Here is a 23318-nt window from a genome sequence, read left to right on the forward strand (position 1 = left end):
TCAACTCAACAGCGATTTCACATAAGACATTCATAGAATACATAATATGCAGAAGTACCCCAACACTGTGCCAAAATGTCTGAAACATATATATATTTTTAAAAAAATATGATAAAGTTAAACAATTAGGGCTTGTGATTTTATTTGAGCCACTCGTCATTTTTAGGAAAGTAAAAGCGCCGCTTAAATTAACAAAATATATCATTTGACACGGACCCCTGAAAATACAAGTATGCGTGTTGTGCCTTACGACCAGTAGGCGGTGCTATACAGTTGTTATGAGTTGATGCTCACTTATTTCCTGAGCGAAGAAGACGGGCAAAGGCGGCTGTGAAGAAACGAGCGAATCGAGGCTGTGCTAAATATTGTTAGCATTTTTCCAAATACTTGCACAAGAGTCACCTTGTCGCTTGTGTAAGTTGAGTTGCTGGTTAATGTGGGTATTTTATTGTAATAATGAACGCATTATTTGAATTTGGAGTGAATTATTTAGGAATGCCTCGGTGGGCCTGTGGCTAACGTTTTAGCATTGTGCTACGTCTTTTTGCCTTGACGACCGAGCAGCATTTAAGCATTGGGATTGCTCAAGTAATGTCTTCGACATATAGGATGGATGGGTATTGGGAAAACAACATTGCTTTCTGGATGCGTTTGATCGTTGACGGGTGGTCACAAATGAGGAACGTGTGTATTGGCGGAGGAAAACTAGCGGAACTGACGACAACTTGGCCTGCAGTATTGGGCGAGACTGCTTCAAAGCATGGTTGTGGGGTTTCATTGAATGACTCTGGAAAAGCTTGCAGTTTCCCATAGATTGGTGTTAAAATGTTATCATTTACACAGTTTCGTGTCCCTTTTCTCCTCGAGTACAATCACGTGGTATTTCCCAACCCTTAATGGTTTGTATCACACTTCCCCTTTCTTGAAAAATAATTATTTCAGCAAATTAAAAGCCAATTCTACGACACAATTGATATCTTCCAGCACATAGTATAATTACTTATTGGTCTATATTGCTTGGTGTTGTATTGCAGTACTTGAAATGTTCATGGAATGGGTTTTACTGTTTGTCCCAAGTGGTGGATGGCCACATTCTACTGATCCCCTTTTATCCCCCTTTTGTGCGGTGACTGACTACATTGGAGAACAAAAGGGATTGTTACCGCAGTTTTGTGAGTGGCCACGACGGGAATTTTATTTTGTGGTGTGGGACACAGGATACAATCTAGTTTATTTGTAAAGTAGGCAAGCAATTTAAAATGGTGTAACGTTGCTGTAAATTTGTTGTGTGAATTAGCTTTGATACATTTAAAACACTGAATAAGGGATTATGGTGTTGGATTTTTGTTTAGATGGTTTTTCTATTGAATGCAAGATGGAAAGAATGATCTCTCAAAACAGTTGCAAGCAGGATTTTTTTTTTTTTTAGTGATAGCCAGCTTCTGGGTGGTTCATCAATCAATATTGGGTATATATAGGAGTTTGTACCGGTGATGGTTATGACCGACTTCTCTGTGGACGGCGGGAGAGTTGGGGGCAAGAGGTTGCTATAAATCACATTCTCTTTCCAAGCTCCAAAGTTGGCACGAACAGCAGTGTGATTGGTAGAAATGTTGATTAGTTTCTCAGCCTGTAATTTAATTTGCGCCATAGACAGTGGTCAGAATATTATGGTTATGTTGGGTAATTTATGTTTTGATGTACAGTGGTGCTTTGAGTGCCAGTTGTTCACAGCAGTACTTGCTGTTGTGTGTGGCGCCGCCATTTTGGGCTTTTGATACCTTTTCTGAATTTTTGTCTTAAATGAAATATCTTCTCAGGTTTTTTTATGGTGACATGTTGGAATGGCAGGCAGTGTCGAGCTGAGAAGCTCTGAGGGGAATAATGTTGTTCTATACCCTTCTGTCTGCAGGTGCCTCAGCATGGCAGTCGTCATCCGTTTACAGGGATTGAGGATCACTGCCGGTTCGCAGGATATTCGCAAATTCTTCACTGGACTCAAAATTCCAGATGGTGGTGTGCACATAATCGGAGGAGAGAAGGAGGAAGCTTTCATTATTTTTGCTTCCGACGAAGACGCGAGAAGAGCCATGACGCGCTCAGGGGGGCAAATCCGCGGGGGATCTGTGACTTTGCTGCTCAGTAGCAAATCAGAGATGCAGAGTGTATTTGAGAAAAGTGCCATCAATGCGGAGCTGGAGAAAAAGAGAAATCTTGAAGATAACGCAAGGCATGCCCGAAGATCCGCGGAGTCCGATTCCAACAAGAGGCCGGCGAGTAAAGTGGACATGAGTCCTCCACCGCGCCAAAAGAGACCAAACTCAAATGAAGACGCTCCGAACATCGTCTCCCCGTGTGTTTTCCTCAAAGGGCTGCCTTTCAATGTGTGCCCAAAGAGAAATTGTGGATTTTTTCAAGGGTTTACACATCGTTGACCTCGTCCTGTTGAAAAACGCAACCGGACGAAACAACGGAATGGGTCTCGTGAAATTTTCAAGCACAGCGGAAGTAGCGGAAGCCTTGAAGAGGGACAGGGACTACATCGGTTCTCGCTATGTGGAGATTTGTCCCACGACGGAGGAGGACTGGCGACGGTCAACCGGGAGGCCACCCGTGCGGGGCAACCCGGGAGGCGACAGGTTTGAAAGACGTGGATCGCCTTTGCGTGGTCAAATGAGGTCACAGTCACCAATAGGCCAGAGGGGGTCATCGCCCAATGATGAGTTCTGCATTATGGTGGAGAATCTCTCCTTTGCAGTGGAAACGGAGGACATCAAAAGACTTTTTCACCACGCAAGGCTCGATGATGACCAGATCTTGTTCATGAATTTTGACGACCGGAAAAGTAGGTCCGCCTTTGTGCTCTTCAAGACCATGCGCGAGTTTCGCGAAGCAACAGAAGAGGAGACAAAGCCCTTTTTCAATCGATTGATTCATATCCGGCCGATCTCCAGAGAAAAAATGGTGGCCATCATGGAGTCTCAGAAAATGGATGTCAGCCCTTGTGGGAACTCTAGAAGAAGTAGAAGTAATGAGAGGACTTCATCCAACCCTAGGGATCATTCTGACACAGAGAAGTGCTTGCTGGTGCAAAATCTACCCTTCGACGTACGCAAAATGGAGGTCATGGACTTGTTCGTTGGGATGAACCCGTCGGACGATGACGTGCACTTGCTGCGTGACAACACAGGTTCGGGGACCGGCAAGGCTTTGGTTCTCTTCCACTCCGACTCAGCGGCCATGAAGGCCCTCTCTCTCGACGGGCAGAGGTTTCTCGGTGCAAAGCTTGCTCTCAAATACGTCACTCGTGCTCACATGCGGGAGTTGATCGCCGGGCCACAGCAAAGATTCAAAGAGTTCCAAGGCGCAGATGAGGAGTGCTCCGACCTCAGGGGCTCTCGTGGCGCTAACATGCCAATGAATGCGGGGCCTCAAAACTACGGCGGCTATAATTCTGCCGGCCACCCATTCGACAGAGGCAACGGTGCTCGTAGCAGCGGAGGTCCACCGAGGCACAATTTTACCGAGCCCAAATGTGTGAAGCTAGTTAATTTACCATTCCAAATCAAAGTAGAAGAAATCTACGATTTTTGCCACGGATATCGTATTCTTCCGGGATCCATCTCATTGCAGTACGATAGGGGCGGAGCTTTTAAAGGGAGCGCAACTGTAGTATTTGAGACTCGGGAGGAGGCCGTTGTAGCAGTGGAGGAACTCAATGGAAGGCCAATTGGTTCGAGAAAGATTCAACTACTCTTTGTTTAAAAGTGACTTTGGAATTTTGATAGCCAGCGAGCTCAAGTGGTCTAGTTTGAACACTTTAAAAGCGAAATATATTTTTGAGTAACATGTAGTTGGTTTCCCCCTGTCTTATTTTTTGCCAGTCTGTTTATTCATTGTCCATTTGAATGGCGTGTTAGTCGCTGCATTTGAAATTATATTTTCTGTTTTGTATAAGTTTTGACTTCATCCAGGGGAAATCCGTTTATGCTATTGTTTGTTTTATACAGTTTATTTTACGCTGTATGTTTAAAGTGGTGTTTATTAAAATGGATCATCTTCATTCACTTGTTCTTGACTTTGTATTTTATAAATTATGTGAGAAAAGCAACAGTGTTTGTTCTTTGCGTCACCAAACTAATAATTAGATTTTTTGGGGGGGGGGGGGGGTGAAATTTGAAGAGTAGTTTCAATTAATAAAAGAAAATTAACATGGATATTAGCTTATTACTAATGTATAGAGCAAATTACTAGAGTATTAGTAGGTAAGTGAATTTAACTTTGAAATTATTAGCTTTTATTTTGAAAGTACCGGATTTCACCGGATTTAATTTACTAGCTTTATACCACCGTGGAAGAAGAGCGACCGACATCGAACTTGCAGGTGAATTTGGAAATTAACTTATGAATATAGAAACTAGTTCACGTGTATTTGCGACTAGTAAAAAACCCTCCACTTAACGTTTTACAACATTTTTGAGTCAAAACCGAAGGACGAAGCATTGCCATCAATTAAACCCGTCAAACTTTGTTGTTCCAAGTTAATTGTTAAAATAAATGGCATGCAGTGTAAACCTTTGTTTGTAATCGCTATTTTATAAAGGGTAAACTAGTCTTCCCTCGTGGACACCAACTTCACACAGAACTGTCGCGTTGTAGTGACAGCTCACACGAGAAAAGTACATCAATGTTTTCCTCTAATAATAGTAAAGTAGTAACTATCGTCGAAAGCGCTCTACAATGATAGTTAAATATTTTTTTAACGCGGCGATCGTGTTGTCATTAGCTCCATCCTTTAGCTAACATGGCTACCACACGAGCAATTTTATCGTGCGTAAACAAGTTTTCAACTTTTAGAAAAGAATAATTTAGTGTTAACATCGTTTAACATCTTAAAGCTGGTACTCCAGTAGCACATTTTAATTGTCGGTTTATCCATCGTCTAACATCAACATTGGTACTTAACTCACAAGTACCTAGCTCAAATTGTGAAATCGACTATAAACTGACAAAATGTACATTTTTTGCCAACTTGTGTGAAAGTCCTGCTTAGCCTCGAGTTATATAAGGGCTTCATTTCTTCCTTTCAGAATCAATATTTCGTATCTAGATGTACTGCAAACCATCATGACTGCATTTGTCAATCTGCACCCACAGAAAAATTCGAGCTCAAATTCGTGCACAAACCTAAATCCCCCACTTTAGAACACACAGCATACACACAATGTCAGCTTCTAGAAATGCCAGCTAAAATGTCATGATGAAATCCCAAAGCAGATTTGTACCTTATTGACATGACAATGGAGGTGTCGAGGCGACGAACTATCCAAAAGCACTTGGAGCCTGCAAGACCACTGCGCCGTCTCCTTCCTGTTGACATCCGTGGCTCAACTGGTAAAACATCAGAAAAGGGCTTGGGGTGATTGATTGTTTTCCATATTGACTGCAAAACCCACTCTAATGTATAATTTGTCCATCTAGACCCCAAAATAAATCCTGCTTCGTGTGTTCAGACATTGATTAACATCGCAGATAAACAGGTAAGAAATGAGAAGTTTCAAATCTAGAGACATTTTAAGCAAGATAGACAATTGTGTATTTTGCAGACAAACATTACAGTGGAGCAGTTCCTTGAGATTGTCAATCTCCAGGATGAGAAAAAAGGTACCATCTATAATGTTTGTTTTGCCTCGGCTCTTTTTGTGATTAATTTCCAAAATGTCATTACAGAGAGATTGTCATACTCTCGAGATTTTCTGATTGGACTTGCGAGTTGTCCTGCTGCCAAGATGAGGCCGAAGTTTTTACCAGACCACCCCATAGTCTTACCCAATGCAGTAAGTTCAAATTTCTAGTCAATTATAACCTTGCTGTCTGGATGGAATATTTATGTGAGTGTTTTTTGAATGACTGTGCCCCTCTCGGCCTTCTTCCAGCGAAAGGTCGACTACACCCTGGACTGATCGCCAGTCGCTGCCTACAATAGAGATAGGCAACACTACCACACCACTACATCATTGTTTTTGTTTTTTCTTATAGTTAACTTATTTTCTTTACGAGAAAACATGTATCATTGTATTATTGTATATTTGGTTGATGTTTGCACTGTTTTTTGTGACAACGCTCATTAAAGCATTTGTGGAAAAATACGCAAGATGGATGCCTGCATACATTTGAATTTTATTTAACCTCATTATGGTTTTTCCCATGTATTTTTTTTGTGTGATACTTTTTGTTGACTTGACATGTCTAGTAAAGTACTTTGGGGCTTTGCATGTGAAAGCGAGACACGATAGAAGACATTAAGTCTAAATATTAGGAGACTCATTAGAATTTGGAAGCTTGAAGTGGGGATACATTCATTTGGAGTTAGTTAGAAGTTAGTGAGCATTCAATAAATCAGATATATTGGGGCCATCCTTGATGTTAGTAAAGGTAAAAGTGGGCAAAAGTAAATATGTCCTATTAAGAGGACAGCTAGTGACATCTAGCGGTGAATTAATAGAATGCAACAATATAAATTAGGAGCGTGTGCATTTTGAAACGCGCACCACGGCACCAGCCTAAAAAAAGACCGATTAATGTGAGAAAACCGCAATCACGTGTCGCCAAAAATGTTTTAACACTTATGTTAAGGCTTTTCGACTGCCATAAATCAGTCACTTAAAATAGTGCATCTTTCGTCATACGTCTATGCGTTTAGTGACAGACAGAAAATTAATGCTCTTTATTTGGTTAGTTGTTATTCATACTACACCGAGTAAGTACATTTGTGTGTAATTTAAGAGGTGGTAAAAATATAAAACCTCAATCGCCGTTGGCTTGCTTGCTATTTGTTGGTAGACACACTGATCACGTCTTGGGCTGATGAAACTCATCAAAGAAGCAGGCAATTGTCATTCAAAATTGACTGCTCAGAAAAGATGAAACCCGACTTTCATCAAAGCTAATGGATCATAAAGGTTTCTTTAAAGAGTCACACGAAAGGGAGCAAACAAAACTAACGTGATCAACGCTACACGTTCAAAACGACTCACCGGCAAACTTCAGGTAGGATCCACGTTGTTTTAATACCCATTGAATGTAAATGATCACTTTAAAGGAGTCAATAAATAAATAAAACGCAGTTTGTTTTGTTGAAACCGGGCTCCACCCCAATTGATTGTTGATATGAGGGCAGCCACCTTGAAAGTCGAGGTCAGGTCAAAGGTTGCGAACTTTCTCCATCTTTCCGAGCTGACCATCCGGGTTCACGGTGCATTCAGGTGACCCCGTTTTGAATAGGGAAAAGCAAAGATCGCTTTCAACAATGACCTGAAAATGCGCTTTTACCTTCTCATTTTCGCTTGGTCGTCACAGACCGCTGTACCTTAAACGGCCTGACATTCTACAAAGTATTGTTTTAAATACTTTTTTGTTTTGATATTTGGTTTATTCGGTCATTTTTCCCGAGACAGGATGGACTCGAAGTACACAGAAACGAGCAGGTAAGGTGGTCACCCCCATCAAATTTTCATTGTTTATCAAATAGTAGTGTTAGCCTTGAGGGGCGGCTTGTGAACTTCAATGTATGTTTCAGAATACTTAAAGAAAATTGTACTCATTTTTGCATCATAACACTTTTGACGTTATGAATGAAAATGAAAGCCCAGAGCATGAGAATGACTTTTTGTAGAATATAGCTTAACAAAACTGCTGTAATTCTGCAGAGAGTATAAGACTTAAAATTCTAATCATGTCATAAACCGTTTTGGCTGATTATGTATTTAAATAATGAGTAAATAGTGTACATTTTTTTCTGGCAGTTACTTATTTCCCCCCTAATTTCCCACCTTCAAGTCCCGTTCTTGTGCACAACCCTTACCTCTGTGGGCTGAAAGATGACATCTTGTACCACTTCAGTCTGGGAACAGGGACACACAATCTTCCAGCTCTGTTTGGAGATGTCAAAGTAAGAATCATTCATTGTTTAAAACAACTTCTGTCCATATTTGAATCATTCTTTTTTTGTGTCCATTTGTTTTCCTCCAGTTTGTGTGTGTTGGGGGCAGCGCTTGGCGAATGAAAGAGTTCATTGAGTATGTTGCTGCAGAGCTTGGGATGCAAGACCCCAAATCAGACTACCCTAATATTTGTGCTGGAACAGACCGATATGCCATGTACAAAGTTGGACCTGTACTCTCTGTTAGTGTAAGTCAAAGAAAACTACAATACTATATTCCAAATTGTGACAAATATTGTAATATAATTTGCTTCATTTTTGCAGCATGGAATGGGAATCCCATCCATGTCGATAATGTTGCATGAGCTCATAAAGCTCCTCCATCATGCACGATGCACAGATGTTACAATCATACGCATTGGAACATCAGGTGGTATAGGTAAGCTTGTAAATTATTTGTCAGTATTCATCTTGTTGATATTACAGCATAAGGAGCTTTTTCTTGACGACTTTGCCAGGACTTCAACTAGTTGCCACAAGAGGGCGCGCTTATACTTTAAACATCAGAACCCGCCCTAAAACAAATGTGCCTAAAACCTGTTCGATTTTATAAGGAATTTGTTGGCCTTGTGTAATGTAATTTTTCAGATTTAAAAAAAAAAATCATTCTACAGTCTTTAGTCTCATCTGTTATTAGTTTAAACATACCTGATATTGATACTTTTTTCTTTTACTGTATTCCACTGCATTAACTTGAATGCCTCATTTGTATTGAGGGCTTGAACCGGGGACTGTCGTCATTACCAAACAATCTGTGGATGCCACATTCGTGGCCAAATTTGAGCAGCTGATCTTGGGCAAGTTAGTGGTCCGTGACACTGACCTGGACTACACCCTTGCTGAGGAACTGCTTCAGTGCAGCAAGGAGCTGGGCCAGTTCAAAACTGTGATGGGAAACACCATGTGCACGCTGGATTTCTATGAAGGTCTACTTCACCCGTGTTGTCACTGTCAATCCCTCTGTGTGAAAGAAAGAAAACGTTGTATCCTCCAATTAGCATAACAAGTCATTTGTAATCAGTCAACTGGCCTTTTTAAAGGGTGACAAGTAGTCACTGTCCAATTTGTGTTGTCGAGTAGGTCAAGGCCGCTTAGACGGTGCATTCTGCCTGTACACGGAGAAGGACAAGCACAAATACTTGACAAAAGCTAAAGAAGCAGGCGTGTGCAATATTGAGATGGAGTCAACAGTTTTTGCCGCCATGTGTAAACTAAGCGGCCTGCGAGGTGAGGAATGACATCAGTAAGATTTCACTTTTTAAAAAATGTAACCTTCTGACTTTTTTGTTTTGTAACATTAAAGCGGCCGTGGTTTGCACAACATTAGTGGACCGCCTAAAGGGAGACCAGCTGAGCAGCTCCAAGGAGGTTCTCCACAGCTACCAACTGAGACCTCAGATCCTCGTGGGGTACTACATTAAGAAACAGGTTGAAGCACTGAAAATTCTTCACAGATGACCACTTTTTGCCATCATGACTGTGAATTCCTGATGTCTCAACTTGAAATATGAATGCACATTTTACTTGAATTAACTATTTTTGTGCTGGTTCTTTTCCTATTCAAGAGAAACATCACTTTTTCTCAGTATTGTAATACAGTGCCTTGTTTTTATTTGGCTGTAATTTGTCATTTCAATAAAGCATGCAGCTATGCTCTCTGTTGTTCAGCAACTTAATTCACCTTTAATTATTGCATTCTGTATTATAGCCATTACGAATTAAACTCAACAGCCGCACTAAGTAAACCAACACAAACCAGTAAGAACTGCCATCTAAGAGATTTTACTAATAAGTACAGCTTTTTTGGAAAACGTGCACTTTTTTTTTTTTGCACGCAATGTTTTGTTTGCTGGGCAGCAACAGCATTAAACGTCCCAAGGTCCTTCGCTAGAGGGCATCCGGGACCTCTCTCAAATGACATCATTACCTAGACAGGAAGTAAACCGAAGACTACGGAAGCGCGCTTGGTTTAAGCACTCAAACAGAAGCTAATCATCCATTTGACTGCATCAGATAAACACGCAACTTAAGTGGTGAATCGGTAACATTAGTTACACTAAAACTGCAACGACGAAAGAGGTAAGTTACGACTGCGGGCCTAAGTTATTATATCAGCACCGTTATTTGTAGTACTGCTTGGTTGCAGTGTAGAAGTGCGGGCCGCTTTCGTTAGCATGGTAGCTACCACAGTGCTACCGAGAGTAATACTGTAACGTGGAAATTATATTAATATGGGATAACCTTTATTCAATTACCTCAACAAATAGCTCGCTCGCCGCTGTCCAAAAGAAACCTTTGTGAGACAAACATCGTTGAACAAGTGTTGTGATTGCAGTGTGAAAATGTTTGCAAGGACCTCAGCACAGTACGTGGAGGAAGAGGACCATAGTCGTCGACGACTGGAAGATCTTTGGCTGCAGCCATATGTTGTGTTACGCAGAGTTGGTTAGTACTTGCTTAGAAAATAACTATTTTCTATTGCGAATTCTCTTCCAGTGTCCATTTTTAGTAGAATTCTATCAAAATCATGTGTGATAGGTAGATTGAAAAAGTCCTTGGATATGATTCGTTAGTTTCTCTTCAACTGTAACTTTTATTGTTAATATACGTTGATATGTCTTTGCCTTGTTTTGCAGACATTAGTGAAGCTATTCGTCCTAAGCATCAGGAGCCAGAGCGCACATGCATCAAAGAGGAAGATGTGGGCAAAGAGGTCCACCACTTGAATCAACAAATGGTGCCCACGTTACTTTGCACCATTAAAGAGGAGGAAGAGCCAGAGCGGCCTTGTATTAAAGAGGAAGATGTGGGCAAAGAGGTCCTTTGCACCATAGAAGAGGAGGAAGAGCCGGAGCGGCCTTGTATTAAAGAGGAGGGAGAAGACTCCTGCAACATTAAAGAGGAGGAGGATACCTTCGAGATGCCATCGACCGGTGTTCCTGTGAAGAGTTTAGATGAGGGTCAACATGAGGTGATCAAAGGGGCGGCGCCGCCAAGCTGCAGCTCAAGTCAACAAATGACCAGAGAAGGTGATGGAGACCACTGTGGAGGATCACAAGCAGCTCCACCATCAGATAGTGATGACGTGACGAAAAACTATTCCTGCTCAGATTGTGGCAAAAAATTTGCTCAAAGGGGAAGTTTAAAAATGCACACAAGAACCCACACTGGTGAGAAACCCTTTTCATGCTCAGTTTGTGGGCAAAAATTCTCTCAGAGGGGACATTTAAAAAGGCACACAAGAATCCACACTGGACAGGAACATTTTTCATGCTCAGTTTGTGGCAAAAGTTTCAATTGGAAGGAAACCTTAAAAAGGCACACGAGAACCCACACTGGCGAGAAACCTTTTTCATGCTCAGATTGTGGCCAAACATTCTCTCAGAATGAACACTTGATAAAGCACACAAGAACCCACACTGGTGAGAAACTTTTTTCATGCTCAGTTTGTGGCCAAAAATTCAGTCTAAAAGAAGCTTTTAACCAGCACAAGAAAATCCACACTGGTGAGAAACCTTTTTCATGCTTAGTTTGTGGCCAAAAATTCTCTCAGAGCAAGTATTTAAAAAAGCACACAAAAACCCACATAGGTGAGAAACGTTTTTCATGCTCAGTTTGTGGCCAAAAATTTGCTCGGGGGGAAAGTCTAAAAATGCACACAAGAACCCACACTGGCGAGAAACCTTTTTCATGCTCAGTTTGTGGCCAAAAATTTGCTCGGAGTGACTATTTAAAAAATCACACAAGAATCCACACTGGCGAGAAACCTTTTTCATGCTCAGTTTGTGGCCAAATATTCTCTCACAGGGGAAATTTAATTATGCACACAAGAACCCACACTGGCGAGAAACCTTTTTCATGCTCAGTTTGTGGCAAAAGATTTGTAGCGAAGCAAAGGTTAAAAGGTCATATTAGAATCCACACTGGTGAGAACCCTGTCGCCTGCTCAGCCAAAGAGAATTCCGAGTATGTTGGGGAGATGAGCAATGATTCGTGAAGTTTTCACCTTCTATTTGAGACTTCATGAGTTTTTGCATCAATGGCAACTCTATTTACCTTTTGATTGGGATGCTGAAATCTTTTCCTTCACCACAGTGAGAAGTTCATATTTTCGTCGTAATGAATTTGAGAATATACTAGTTAACCGGCGCCGGGATGATAATAGTTTTGTAATTTTCATTATACTTGATGTTTATTTTGTTTTTAGTTGTGAATTTTAACTGTAATTACTTTTAATTCATATTCAGGGCGAGTTGCTTAGTTTCTATTAGTGTTTAGGGTTTTGTTAACCTTTTCATGTTCAGGTTTTTGCCCCCATATTTTGCAGTGAAAATAGATGAAGCAATTTGTGTAGAAATGCTGAATGAAAAAATGTGGAATGCTTTGAATCATGAAATAAAATGTGAATTATTCGGAATGTATGTGTGGGGTACTATATTAAGAAGCAGACCGAGGCACTGACAATCCTTCACAGATGACCACTTTTTGCCAATGTTGTGAATTTTTATTCTGGTATCATGCAATGTATATTTCACTAGTAAGCCTAAGTGTGACCGGGTCATGTTCGGGTCAGGTTCGTGCGGGATTGTTTGGGGCTTGGTCCAGGAATGTAGGCTCATTGGCACCTGACACATCTGGTTTCCATTAACAACTGCTAAGATATGCACCGTGTAGAGTTAGGGAGGCTGACTGGGGGGGCCATAGATCATCCAACAGCCCCGTGTGTGCAGGGGTGTAAATTTTAGGGCGAGAGTAGACAAATGGACTCGACATCTTGGCTAGGGGGCGAGACACTTCTCTCTGACATGGGTTGAATAAAATCTTTCCCCAATCAGCCATGTGTGACTGAAGTTTTCCTTCCCCAAGCCAGCCACTTTTTCACCGTTTGTTTGGAAGACTAGCTGACCATCGAAGAGAATTCACCACACCATCATAACTAAATTCCTGATGTCTTGACTTGAAATATGAACTTGAATAAGAACTGACCTCTTAAGAGATTTTACTAATAAGTAGTGGAGTGAATCGTGTTCGATGCTCAGCTGCTCTTTAAAACTACTTGGTGTAAGGTGACTGGCTCTTGACCTCAGCGCTTTGCCTGACAGCTGCAGGGGCCCCCCCCAGCAGTTGTTCGTTCTGCAGCCCCCATATGGTCACCTTCTCGTTCTTTTCTGGTCACGAACAACTGGCCGTTCTATATTCTGTGTCGTATCTAGTATACATTACTGAAACTAAACTTACGAGGTAAACGTACAGAAATAGGGGCAGAGTAGCCTACAGACATTTTGACACAACTGCGACTGATTTCAATTTAAAATCTATTCGAGTTAGTTTTTAATTTTGGAAAACGTGCACTACTTTTCTTTTTTTTCCACGCAATGTTGGTTTGTTTGCTGGGCAACAACGACATTAAACGTCCCACGATCCTTCGCTAGAGGGCGTCTGGGAACTCTCTCAAATAACATCATCATTACGTAGCAGGAAGTAAACCAAAGACTAGAACAGTAGTAACATTAGTTACACTACAACTGCAACCACGAAAGAGGTAAGTTACGACTGCGTACCTAAGTTAACATGTTAACACCTTTATTTGTAGTACTGTTTGGTTGCAGTGTAGAAGTGCGGCCGCTTTCATCACAGTGCTAACTTTACGATATTTAGCTTGATTATCGGCATTTTCGTTGATTTACAACTGTCTTTTGTCAAGTAGACACAAAGACTTCTCTGAGCAGCGTCCTCGATGAATGTTGGATTTAAAATGAGCCATCATCATATGCTGTACCGAGAGTAATACTGTAACGTGGAAATTATATTAATATGGGATAACCTTTTTTCAATTATCTCAACAAATAGCTCGCTCGCCGCTGCCCAAAAGAAATCTTTGTTAGCCAAACAGCGTTGAACAAGTGTTGTACTTGCAGTGTGAAAATGTTTGCAAGGACCACAGCAGAGTACGTGGAGGAAGAGGACCATAGTCGTCGACGACTGGAAGATCTTTGGCTGCAGCCATATGTTGTGTTACGCAGAGTTGGTTAGTACTTGCTTAGAAAAGAACTATTTTCTATTACGAATTCTCTTCCAGTGTCCATTTTTAGTAGAATTCTATCAAAATCATGTGTGATGGGTAGATTGAATAAGTCCTTGGATATGATTTGTTAGTTTCTCTTCAATTCTAACTTTTATTGTTAATATACATTGAGATGTGTTTGCCTTGTTTTGCAGACATTAGTGAAGCTATTCGTCTTACGCAGCAGGAGCCAGAGCGCACATGCATCAAAGAGGAAGATGTGGGCAAAGAGGTCCACCACTTGAATGAACAAATGGTGCCCACGCTTCTTTGCACCATAAAAGAGGAGGAAGAGCCAGAGCGGCCTTGTATTAAAGAGGAAGATGTGGGCAAAGAGGTCCACCACTTGAATGAACAAATGGTGCCCACGTTTCTTTGCACCATAGAAGAGGAGGAAGAGCCGGAGCGGCCTTGTATTAAAGAGGAGGGAGAAGACTCCTGCGACATTAAAGAGGAGGAGGAGGATACCTTCAAGATGCCATCGACTGGTGTTCCTGTGAAGAGTTTAGATGAGGGTCAACATGAGGTGATCAAAGAGGCGGCGCCGCCAAGCTGCAGCTCAAGTCAACAAATGACCAGAGAAGGTGATGGAGACCACTGTGGAGGATCACAAGCAGCTCCACCATCAGATAGTGATGACGTGACGAAAAACTATTCCTGCTCAGATTGTGGCCAAAAATTTGCTCAAAGGGGAAGTTTAAAAAGGCACACAAGAATCCACACTGGACAGGAAAATTTTTCATGCTCAGTTTGTGGCCAAAGTTTCAATTGGAAGGAAACCTTAAATAGGCACACGAGAACCCACACTGGCAAGAAAACTTTTTCATGCTCAGATTGTGGCCAAAAATTCACTCGAAGTGATAGTTTAAAATTTCACACAAGTGTCCACACTGGTGAGAAACCTTTTTCATGCTCAGTTTGTGCCCAAAAATTCACTCGGAATGAACACTTGATAAAGCACACAAGAACCCACACTGGAGAGAAACCTTTTTCATGCTCAGTTTGTGGCCAAATATTTTCAAGGAAGGAAGCTCTAACAGTTCACACAAGAATCCACACTGGTGAGAAACCTTTTTCATGCTCAGTTTGTGGCCAGAAATTCAGTCAGAAGGGAGATTTAAACAAGCATACAAGAGTCCACACTGGTGAGAAACCTTTTTCATGCTCAGTTTGTGGCCAAAGATTCACTCGGAAGGGAACTCTAACACTTCATACAAGAACCCACACTGGTGAGAAACCCTTTTCATGCTCAGTTTGTGGCCAACAATTCTCTGACGGAGGACATTTAAAATCACACTCAAGAATCCACACTGGAGAGAAACCTTTTTCATGCTCAGTTTGTGGCCGAACATTCAGTCTAAAAGGAGATTTTAACAAGCACAAGAGAATCCACACTGGTGAGAAACCTTTTTCATGCTTAGTTTGTGGCCAAAAATTCTCCCAGAGCGGGCATTTAAAAAGACACACAAGAACCCACACAGGTGAGAAACCTTTTTCATGCTCAGTTTGTGGCCAAATATCTTCAGGGAAGGGAGCTCTAACAATTCACACAAGAATCCACACTGGTGAGAAACCTTATTCATGCTTAGTTTGTGGCCAATTATTCGCTCGGAATGACTGCTTGATAAAGCACACAAGAATCCACACAGGTGAAAAACTTTTTTCATGCTCAGTTTGTGGCCAAATGTTCTCTGAGGGGAGCTATTTAAAAAGGCACACAATAATCCACACTGGGGAGAAACCTTTTTCATGCTCAGTTTGTGGCCAATTATTCAGTCACAAGCATTACTTAAAATGGCACACAAGAATCCACACTGGTGAGAAACCTTTTTCATGCTCAGTTTGTGGCCAAAAATTCAGTCAGAAGGGAACCTTAAAACATCACACAAGAACCCACACTGGCGAGAAACCTTTTTCATGCTCAATTTGTGGCCAAAGATTCGTAGTGAAGCAAAGCTTAAAAAGGCATATAAGAATCCACACTGGCGAGAAACCTTTTTCATGCTCAGTTTGTGGCAAAAGATTTGCAGCGAAGCAAAGCTTAAAAAGGCATATAAGAATCCACACTGGCGAGAACCCTGTCGCCTGCTCAGCCAAAGAGAATTCCGAGTATGTTGGGGAGATGAGCAATGATTCGTGAAGTCTTCACCTTCTATTTGAGCAGACTTCATGAGTTTTTGCACGAATGGCAATTCTATGTATCTTTTGATTGGGATGCTAAACTCCTTTCCTTCACCACAGTTCCTATTTTCGTCGTAATGAATTTGAGAATATACTAGTTAACCGGCGTCGGGATGATAATAGTTTTGTAATTTTCATTATACTTGATGTTTATTTTGTTTTTAGTTGTGGATTTTAACTGTAATTCCTTTTAATTCATATTCAGGGCGAGTTGCTTAGTTTCTATGAGTGTTTCGGGTTTTGTTAACCTCTTCATGTTCATGTTCAGGTTTTTGCCCCCATATTTGTTTTGCAGTGAAAATAGATGAAGCGATTTGTGTAGAAATGCTGAATGACAAAATACGAAAGCATGTGGAATGCTTTGAATCATGAAATAAAATGTGAATATTTCGGAATGTACGTGTGGGGTACTACATTAAGAAGCAGGTCGAGCCACTGAAAATCTTTCACAGACTTTTGCCATCATAACTGAATTCCTGATATCTCGACTTGAAATATGAACTCTATTTTTGTGCTGGTTCTTTTCAAGAGAAGCATCACTTTTTCTAAGTATTGTAATACAATGCCTTGTTTTTATTTGGCTGTAATTTGTCATTATAATAAAGCATGCAGCTATGCTCTCTGTTGTTGACCAAATTAATTCACCTTCAATTATTGCATTCTGTATCATAGCCATTATGAATTAATCTCAACAGTCGAAAGTAAACCAACACAAAACCAATAAGAACTGCCGTTTTAAGAGATTTCGCTAATAAGTAGCATACAGACATTTCTACAGTTTGGGAAAACGTGCACATTATTATTATTTTTTGCACCCAATGTTTTGGTTGGTGGGCAGCAACAACATTAAACGTCCCAAGGTCCTTCGCTAGAGGGCATCCGGGACCTCTCTCAAATGACATCATCGTTACGTAGGCAGGAAGTAAACCGAAGACTACGGAGTACGGAAGCGCGCTTGGTTTAGGCACTCAAACATAAGCTAATCGCCCATTTGGCGGCATCAGATAAACACACAACTTATGTTGTGAATCGGTAACATTAGTTACACTAAAACTGCAACGACTAAAGAGGTAAGTTACGACTGCGGACCTAAGTTATCATATTAGCACCGTTATTTGTAGTACTGCTTGGTTGCAGTGTAGAAGTGGGGGCCACTTTCATTAGCATGGTAGCTACCACAGTGCTTTCTTTATGATATTTAGCTTGATTATCGGCATTATCGTTGATTTACAACTGTCTTTTGTCAAGTAGACACAAAAGTTCCTCTGAGCAGCGTCCTCGATGAATGTTGGATCTCAAATGAGCCATCATCATATGATTGCAGTGTGAAAATGTTTGCAAGGACCACAGCAGAGTACGTGGAGGAAGAGGACCATAGTCGTCGACGACTGGAAGATGTTTGGCTGCAGCCATATGTTGTGTTACGCAGAGTTGGTACTTGCTTAGAAAAGAACTATTTTCTATTACGAATTATCTTCCAGTGTCCATTTTTAGTAGAATTCTATCAAAATCATGTGTGATAGGTAGATTGAAGAAGTCCTTGGATATGATTTGTTAGTTTCTCTTCAACCGTAACTTTTATTGTTAATGTACATTGAGATGTGTTTGCCTTGTTTTGCAGACATTAGTGAAGCTATTCGTCCTAAGCAGCAGGAGCCAGAGCGCACGTGCATTAAAGAGGAAGATGTGGGCAAAGAGGTCCACCACATGAATGAACAAATGGTGCAGGAGTTTCTTTGCACCGTAAAAGAGGAGGAAGAGCCAGAGCGGGCTTGTATTAAAGAGGAAGATGTGGGCAAAGAGGTCCACCACTTGAATGAACAAATGGTGCAGACGTTTCTTTGCACCATAAAAGAGGAGGAAGAGCCGGAGCGGACTTGTATTAAAGAGGAGGGAGAAGACTCCTGCGACATTAAAGAGGAGGAGGATACCTTCAATATGCCATTGACCGGAGTTCCTGTGAAGAGTTTAGATGAGGGTCAACAGGAGGTGAGCAAAGAGGCGGAGCCGCCAAGCTGCAGCTCAAGTCAACAAATGACCAGAGAAGGTGATGGAGACCACTGTGGAGGATCACAAGCAGCTCCACCATCAAAAAGTGATGACGTGACGAAAAACTATTCCTGCTCAGATTGTGGCCAAAATTTCTCTCGGGGGGAACATTTAAAAAGGCACACAAGAACCCACACTGGAGAGAAACCTTTTTCATGCTCGGTTTGTGGCCAAACATTTACTCGAAGTGGAAGTTTAAAAACGCACACGAGAATCCACACTGGCGAGCAACCTTTTTCATGCTCAGTTTGTGGACAAAAATTCTCTCAGAAGGGACATTTAATTTTGCACACAAGAATCCACACTGGCGAGAAACCTTTTTCATGCTCAGTTTGTGGCCAAAAATTCTCTTGTGGGGGACGTTTAAAAAGGCACATGAGAATTCACACTGGAGAGAAACCTTTTTCATGCTCAGATTGTGGCCAAACATTCTCTCTGGGCAGGCATTTAAAAAGGCACACAAGAATCCACACTGGTGAGAAACCTTTCCCATGCTCAGTTTGTGGTAAAAAATTTGGTCATAAGGAAGATTTAACCAAGCACACAAGAATGCACACCGGCGAGAAACCTTTTTCATGCTCAGTTTGTGGCAAAAGATTGAGTCATAAGGGAGATTTAAACAGGCACACAAGAATCCACACTGGCGAGAAACCTTTTTCATGCTCAATTTGTGGCAAAAGATACAGTCATAAGGGAGATTTAAACAGGCACACAACAACCCACACTGGTGTGAAACCTTTATCATGCTCAGTTTGTGGCAAAAGATTTGTAATGAAGCAAAGCTTAAAACGTCATATAAGTCTCCACACTGACGAGAACCCTGTCGCCTGCTCAGCCAAAGAGAATTCTGAGTGTGTTGGGGAGATGAGCAATGATTCGTGAAGTTTTCACCTTCTATTTGAGCAGACTTCATAAGTTTTTGCACGAATGGCAATTCTATGTACCTTTTGATTGGGATGCTAAACTCCTTTCCTTCACCACAGTGAGATGTTCATATTTTAGTTATAATGAATTTGAGAATATACTAGTTAACCGGCCTCTGGATGATAATAGTTTTGTATTTTTCATTATACTTGATGTTTATTTTGTTTATAGTTGTGAATTTTAACTGTAATTATTTCAAATTCATATTCAGGACAAGTTGCTTAGTTTCTAATCGTGTTTCGGGGTTTGTTTTGTTCAGATTTTCATGTTCATGTCAAGGTTTTTGCCCCCATATTTGTTTTTCAGTGAAAATAGATGAAGTAATTTGTGTAGAATTGCTGAATTACAAAATGTGGAATGCTTTGGATCATGAAATAAAATGAGAGTGAATTACACGGGATGTATGTGTGGGGTTCTTTTCCTATTCAAGAGAAACATCCCTTTTTCTCAGTATTGTAATACAATGCCTTGTTTTTATTTGGCTGTAATTTGTCATTTTAATAAAGCATGCAGCTATGCTCTCTGTTGCTCAGCAAATTAATTCACCTTTAATTATTGCATTCTGTATCTTGGCCATTATGAATTAAACTCAACAGCCGCACTAAGTAAACCAACACAAACTAATAAGAACTGCCGTCTTAAGAGATTTTGCCAATAAGTAGCATACAGACATTTCTACAGGTTTTTTTTGGAAACGTGCACATTATTTCTTTTTTTTTTTTGCACGCAATGTTGGTGTGTTTGCTGGGCAACAAGAACATTAAACGTCCCACGGTCCTTCGCTAGAGGGCATCCCGGGGCCTCTCTCAAATGACATCATCATTACGTAGGCAGGAAGTAAACCGAAGACTACGGAAGCGCGCTTGGTTTAGGCACTCAAAAAGAAGCTAATTGCCTATTTGGCTGCATCAGATAAACACACAACTTATGTTGTGAATCGGTAACATTAGTTACACTAGAACTGCAACGACGAAAGAGGTAAGTTACGACTGCGGGCCTAAGTTATTATATTAGCACCGTTATTTGTACTACTGCTTGGTTGCAGTACGGAAGTGCGGGCCGCTTTTATTATACTTGGTAGCTACCACAGTGCTTACTTTATGATATTTCGCTTGATTATCGGCATTTTTGTTGATTTACAACTGTCTTTGTCAAGTAGACACAAAGGCACCTCTGAGCAGCGTTCTCGATGAATGTTGGATCTCAAACGGGCCATCATCATATGCCGTACCGAGAGTAATACTGTAACGTGGAAATTATATTAATATGAAATAACTTGTATTCAATTACCTCAACAAATAGCTCGCTCGCCGCTGCCCAAAAGAAATCTTTGTTAGCCAAACAGCGTTGAACAAGTGTTGTGATTGCAGTGTGAAAATGTTTGCAAGGACCAATGCAGAGTACGTGGAGGAAGAGGACCATCGTCGTCGACGACTGGAAGATCTATGGCTGCAGCCATATGTTGTGTTACGCAGAGTTGGTTAGTACTTGCTTAGAAATAATATTAATATACGTTGATATGTCTTTGCCTTGTTTTGCAGACATTAGTGAAGCTATTTGTCCTAAGCATCAGGAGCCAGAGCACACATGCATCAAAGAGGAAGATAGCAAAGAGGTCCTCCACCACATGAAAGAGCAAATGGTGCAGACGTTTCTTTGCACCGTAAAAGAGGAGAAAGAGCCGGAGCGGCCTTGTATTAAAGAAGAAGGAGAAGACTCCTGCGACATTAAAGAGGAGGAGGATACCTTCAAGATGCCATCGACTGGTGTTCCTGTGAAGAGTTTAGATGAGGGTCAACATGAGGTGATCAAAGGGGCGGCGCCGGCAAGCTGCAGCTCAAGTCAACAAATGACCAGAGAAGGTGATGGAGACCACTGTGGAGGATCACAAGCAGCTCCATCATCAGATAGTGATGACGTGACAAAAAACTCTTCCTGCTCAGATTGTGGCCAAAAATTTGCTCAAAGGGGAAGTTTAAAAAGGCACACAAGAACCCACACTGGTGAGAAACCCTTTTCATGCTCAGTTTGTGGGCAAAAATTCTCTATGGGGGGACATTTAAAAATGCACACAAGAATCCACACTGGTGAGAAACCCTTTTCATGCTCAGTTTGTGGCCAAATATTTGCATTGAAGGGAGCTCTAACAATTCACACAAGAATCCACACTGGTGAGAAACCCTTTTCATGCTCAGTTTGTGGCCAAAAATTCTCTCAGCAGGGACATTTGAAAACGCATACAAGAATCCACACTGGAGAGAAATCATTTTCATGCTCAGTTTGTGGCCAAAAATTCTCTCGGAGGGGAAATCTAAAAAGGCACACAAGAACCCACACTGGTGAGAAACCTTATTCATGCTCAGTTTGTGGCCAAAAATTCTCTGATGGGGGACATTTAAAAACGCACATAAAAATCCACACAGGTGAAAAACCTTTTTCCTGCTCAGTTTGTGGCCAAATGTTCTCCGAGGGGAGATATTTAAAAAGGCACACACTAATCCACACTGGTGAGAAACCTTTTTCATGCGTAGTTTGTGGCCAAAAATTCTGTCATAAGGGAGTTTTAAACAGGCACACAAGAATCCACACTGGCGAGAAACCCTTTTCATGCTCAGTTTGTGGCCAAAAATTCTCTGAAAGGTCACATTTAAAATCACACACAAGAAACCACACTGGCGAGAAACCTTTTTCATGCTCAGTTTGTGGCCGAAAATTCAGTGTAAAAGGAGATTTTAACAAGCACAAGAAAATGCACACTGGTGCGAAACCTTTTTCATGCTTAGTTTGTGGCCAAAAATTCTCTCAGAGCGGGCATTTAAAAAAGCACACAAGAACCCACACAGGTGAGAAACCTTTTTCATGCTCACTTTGTGGCCAAATATTTGCAGGGAAGGGAGCTCTAACAATTCACACAAGAATCCACACTGGTGAGAAACCTTTTTCATGCTCAGTTTGTGGCCAATTATTCGCTCGGAATGAATACTTGATAAAGCACACAAGAATCCACACTGGTGAGAAACCTTTTTCATGCTCAGTTTGTGGCCAAAAATTCAGCCATAAGGGAACTCTAACAATTCATACAAGAATCCACACTGGCGAGAAACCTTTTTCATGCTCAATTTGTGGCCAAAGATTTGTAGTGAAGCAAAGCTTAAAAAGTCACATAAGTCTCCACACTGACAAGAACCCTGTTGCCTGCTCAGCCAAAGATAATTCCGAGTGTGTTGGGGAGATGAGCAACGATTCGTGAAGTATTCACCTTCTATTTGAGCAGACTTCATGAGTTTTTGCATCAATGGCAACTCTATTTACCTTTTGATTGGGATGCTGAACTCTTTTCCTTCACCACAGTGAGAAGTTCATATTTTCATCGTAATGAATTATAGAATATACTCATTAACCGGCCTCGGGATAACAATTTTGTAATTATTATTTTAATTGATGTTTACTTTGTTTTTAGTTGTGAATTTTAACTAATTACTTTTAATTCATATTTAAGGCAAGTTGCTTAGTTTCTATTAGTTTAGGAGTTTGTTAACTTTTCATGTTTTTGCCCCCATATTTGTTTTGCAGAGAAAATAGATGAAGCAATTTGTGTAGAAATGCTGAATGCCAAAATATGCAAGCATGTGGAATGCTTTGAATCATGAAATAAAATAAAAGTGAATTATATGTGATGACATTGAACAATGAGGAATCATATGGAGAAGTGTAGAATCATATGGAATTATGTAGAATGATAAACGATGACACGCGTCATGTGACACCTCAATAAATGGAATGCCATGAGATTTGAGTAATTCCCAACATTTTACGACACAAGTCAGGTAAGTATCATAAACAGCATATCATTAGTTCATTTTATACCACGGCATTAACGTCAAAAGTATCAAACAGATCACGTATTATATTTAAGGCAGTCCAACAAAATCCTGGAAGATTTTTTGACAGCACAGAAGTAGGACATGACCGGGAAAAAGAGGACGTCTGGTCACCCTATTATAACATCAATTTAATTTCATCTGAAACAAGACGCACTTCAACAGCAGACGGGTAAATTTATAAATTAAAAAAATGTATCCTTAAAAAAATCTATTT

The 23318-nt window shown here is 40.9% G+C and overlaps 5 protein-coding genes and 2 long non-coding RNA genes across 34 annotated transcripts; 5 read left to right on the plus strand and 2 right to left on the minus strand.

The window, feature by feature from the left end:
* The first annotated feature begins 288 nt into the window (after positions 1-288).
* On the plus strand, positions 289-4063 carry rbm12bb (RNA binding motif protein 12Bb). Its single transcript, XM_037274354.1, is given in 3 exon segments — positions 289-414; positions 1913-2387; positions 2389-4063. Coding segments are annotated over 2 exon segments (1842 nt in total). The 5' UTR covers positions 289-414; positions 1913-1922; the 3' UTR covers positions 3766-4063.
* Positions 4064-4215: 152 nt separating this feature from the next.
* Positions 4216-6156, plus strand: gra (granulito). Of its 3 annotated transcripts, none has more exons than XM_037274669.1 (6): positions 4216-4380; positions 5275-5394; positions 5482-5540; positions 5607-5664; positions 5731-5837; positions 5937-6156. In XM_037274669.1, the coding sequence occupies exons 2-6, from the start codon at positions 5295-5297 to the stop codon at positions 5961-5963; spliced, it is 351 nt and encodes a 116-aa protein (XP_037130564.1). In that variant the 5' UTR covers positions 4216-4380; positions 5275-5294; the 3' UTR covers positions 5964-6156. The 3 variants fall into 3 exon arrangements, with proteins under 3 accessions (XP_037130564.1, XP_037130563.1, XP_037130562.1); XM_037274668.1 differs by having other exon boundaries at positions 4217-4384; XM_037274667.1 differs by having other exon boundaries at positions 4223-4384; positions 5278-5394.
* A 796-nt stretch (positions 6157-6952) lies between these two features.
* Positions 6953-9655, plus strand: upp1 (uridine phosphorylase 1). Of its 2 annotated transcripts, XM_037274558.1 has the most exons (8): positions 6953-7050; positions 7458-7487; positions 7840-7951; positions 8032-8190; positions 8267-8381; positions 8719-8928; positions 9083-9229; positions 9306-9655. In XM_037274558.1, the coding sequence occupies exons 2-8, from the start codon at positions 7459-7461 to the stop codon at positions 9458-9460; spliced, it is 927 nt and encodes a 308-aa protein (XP_037130453.1). In that variant the 5' UTR covers positions 6953-7050; position 7458; the 3' UTR covers positions 9461-9655. The 2 variants fall into 2 exon arrangements, with proteins under 2 accessions (XP_037130453.1, XP_037130454.1); XM_037274559.1 differs by lacking the exon at positions 6953-7050 and having other exon boundaries at positions 7209-7487.
* Positions 7860-9761, minus strand: LOC119136341. The gene is made up of 3 exons (XR_005100713.1): positions 9684-9761; positions 8826-8962; positions 7860-7933 (listed from the first exon to the last, which is right to left on the minus strand). It is a non-coding gene; the product is annotated as an uncharacterized LOC119136341 (long non-coding RNA).
* Positions 9762-9934: 173 nt separating this feature from the next.
* LOC119136106 (gastrula zinc finger protein XlCGF57.1-like) lies at positions 9935-23009 on the plus strand. Of its 15 annotated transcripts, XM_037274322.1 has the most exons (7): positions 9935-10081; positions 10338-10447; positions 10639-10766; positions 10842-11364; positions 14900-15463; positions 15548-16229; positions 16496-16867. In XM_037274322.1, the coding sequence occupies exons 2-6, from the start codon at positions 10345-10347 to the stop codon at positions 16204-16206; spliced, it is 1977 nt and encodes a 658-aa protein (XP_037130217.1). In that variant the 5' UTR covers positions 9935-10081; positions 10338-10344; the 3' UTR covers positions 16207-16229; positions 16496-16867. The 15 variants fall into 15 exon arrangements, 14 of the variants coding, with proteins under 14 accessions (XP_037130217.1, XP_037130227.1, XP_037130229.1 ...); XM_037274332.1 differs by lacking the exon at positions 14900-15463 and having other exon boundaries at positions 10842-11424; XM_037274334.1 differs by lacking the exon at positions 14900-15463 and having other exon boundaries at positions 10842-11172.
* Positions 9990-22509, plus strand: LOC119136129 (gastrula zinc finger protein XlCGF57.1-like). 11 transcript variants are annotated; one of them, XM_037274389.1, is made up of 6 exons: positions 9990-10085; positions 17269-17317; positions 17572-17681; positions 17869-18711; positions 21248-21559; positions 22064-22509. In XM_037274389.1, exons 3-6 carry the CDS (start codon positions 17579-17581, stop codon positions 22468-22470), a joined length of 1665 nt encoding a protein of 554 aa, XP_037130284.1. In that variant the 5' UTR covers positions 9990-10085; positions 17269-17317; positions 17572-17578; the 3' UTR covers positions 22471-22509. The 11 variants fall into 11 exon arrangements, with proteins under 11 accessions (XP_037130284.1, XP_037130287.1, XP_037130288.1 ...); XM_037274392.1 differs by lacking the exon at positions 9990-10085 and having other exon boundaries at positions 17195-17317; positions 17869-17945; positions 18051-18711; XM_037274393.1 differs by lacking the exon at positions 9990-10085 and having other exon boundaries at positions 17195-17317; positions 17869-17933; positions 18042-18711.
* On the minus strand, positions 15573-18579 carry LOC119136331. Its single transcript, XR_005100703.1, has 3 exons — positions 18529-18579; positions 15893-15976; positions 15573-15640 (listed from the first exon to the last, which is right to left on the minus strand). It is a non-coding gene; the product is annotated as an uncharacterized LOC119136331 (long non-coding RNA).
* Positions 23010-23318: the final 309 nt, after the last annotated feature.

The sequence above is a fragment of the Syngnathus acus genome, chromosome 16 (genome assembly GCF_901709675.1).
Source record: "Syngnathus acus chromosome 16, fSynAcu1.2, whole genome shotgun sequence".
Classification (NCBI taxonomy): Eukaryota; Metazoa; Chordata; class Actinopteri; order Syngnathiformes; family Syngnathidae; genus Syngnathus; species Syngnathus acus.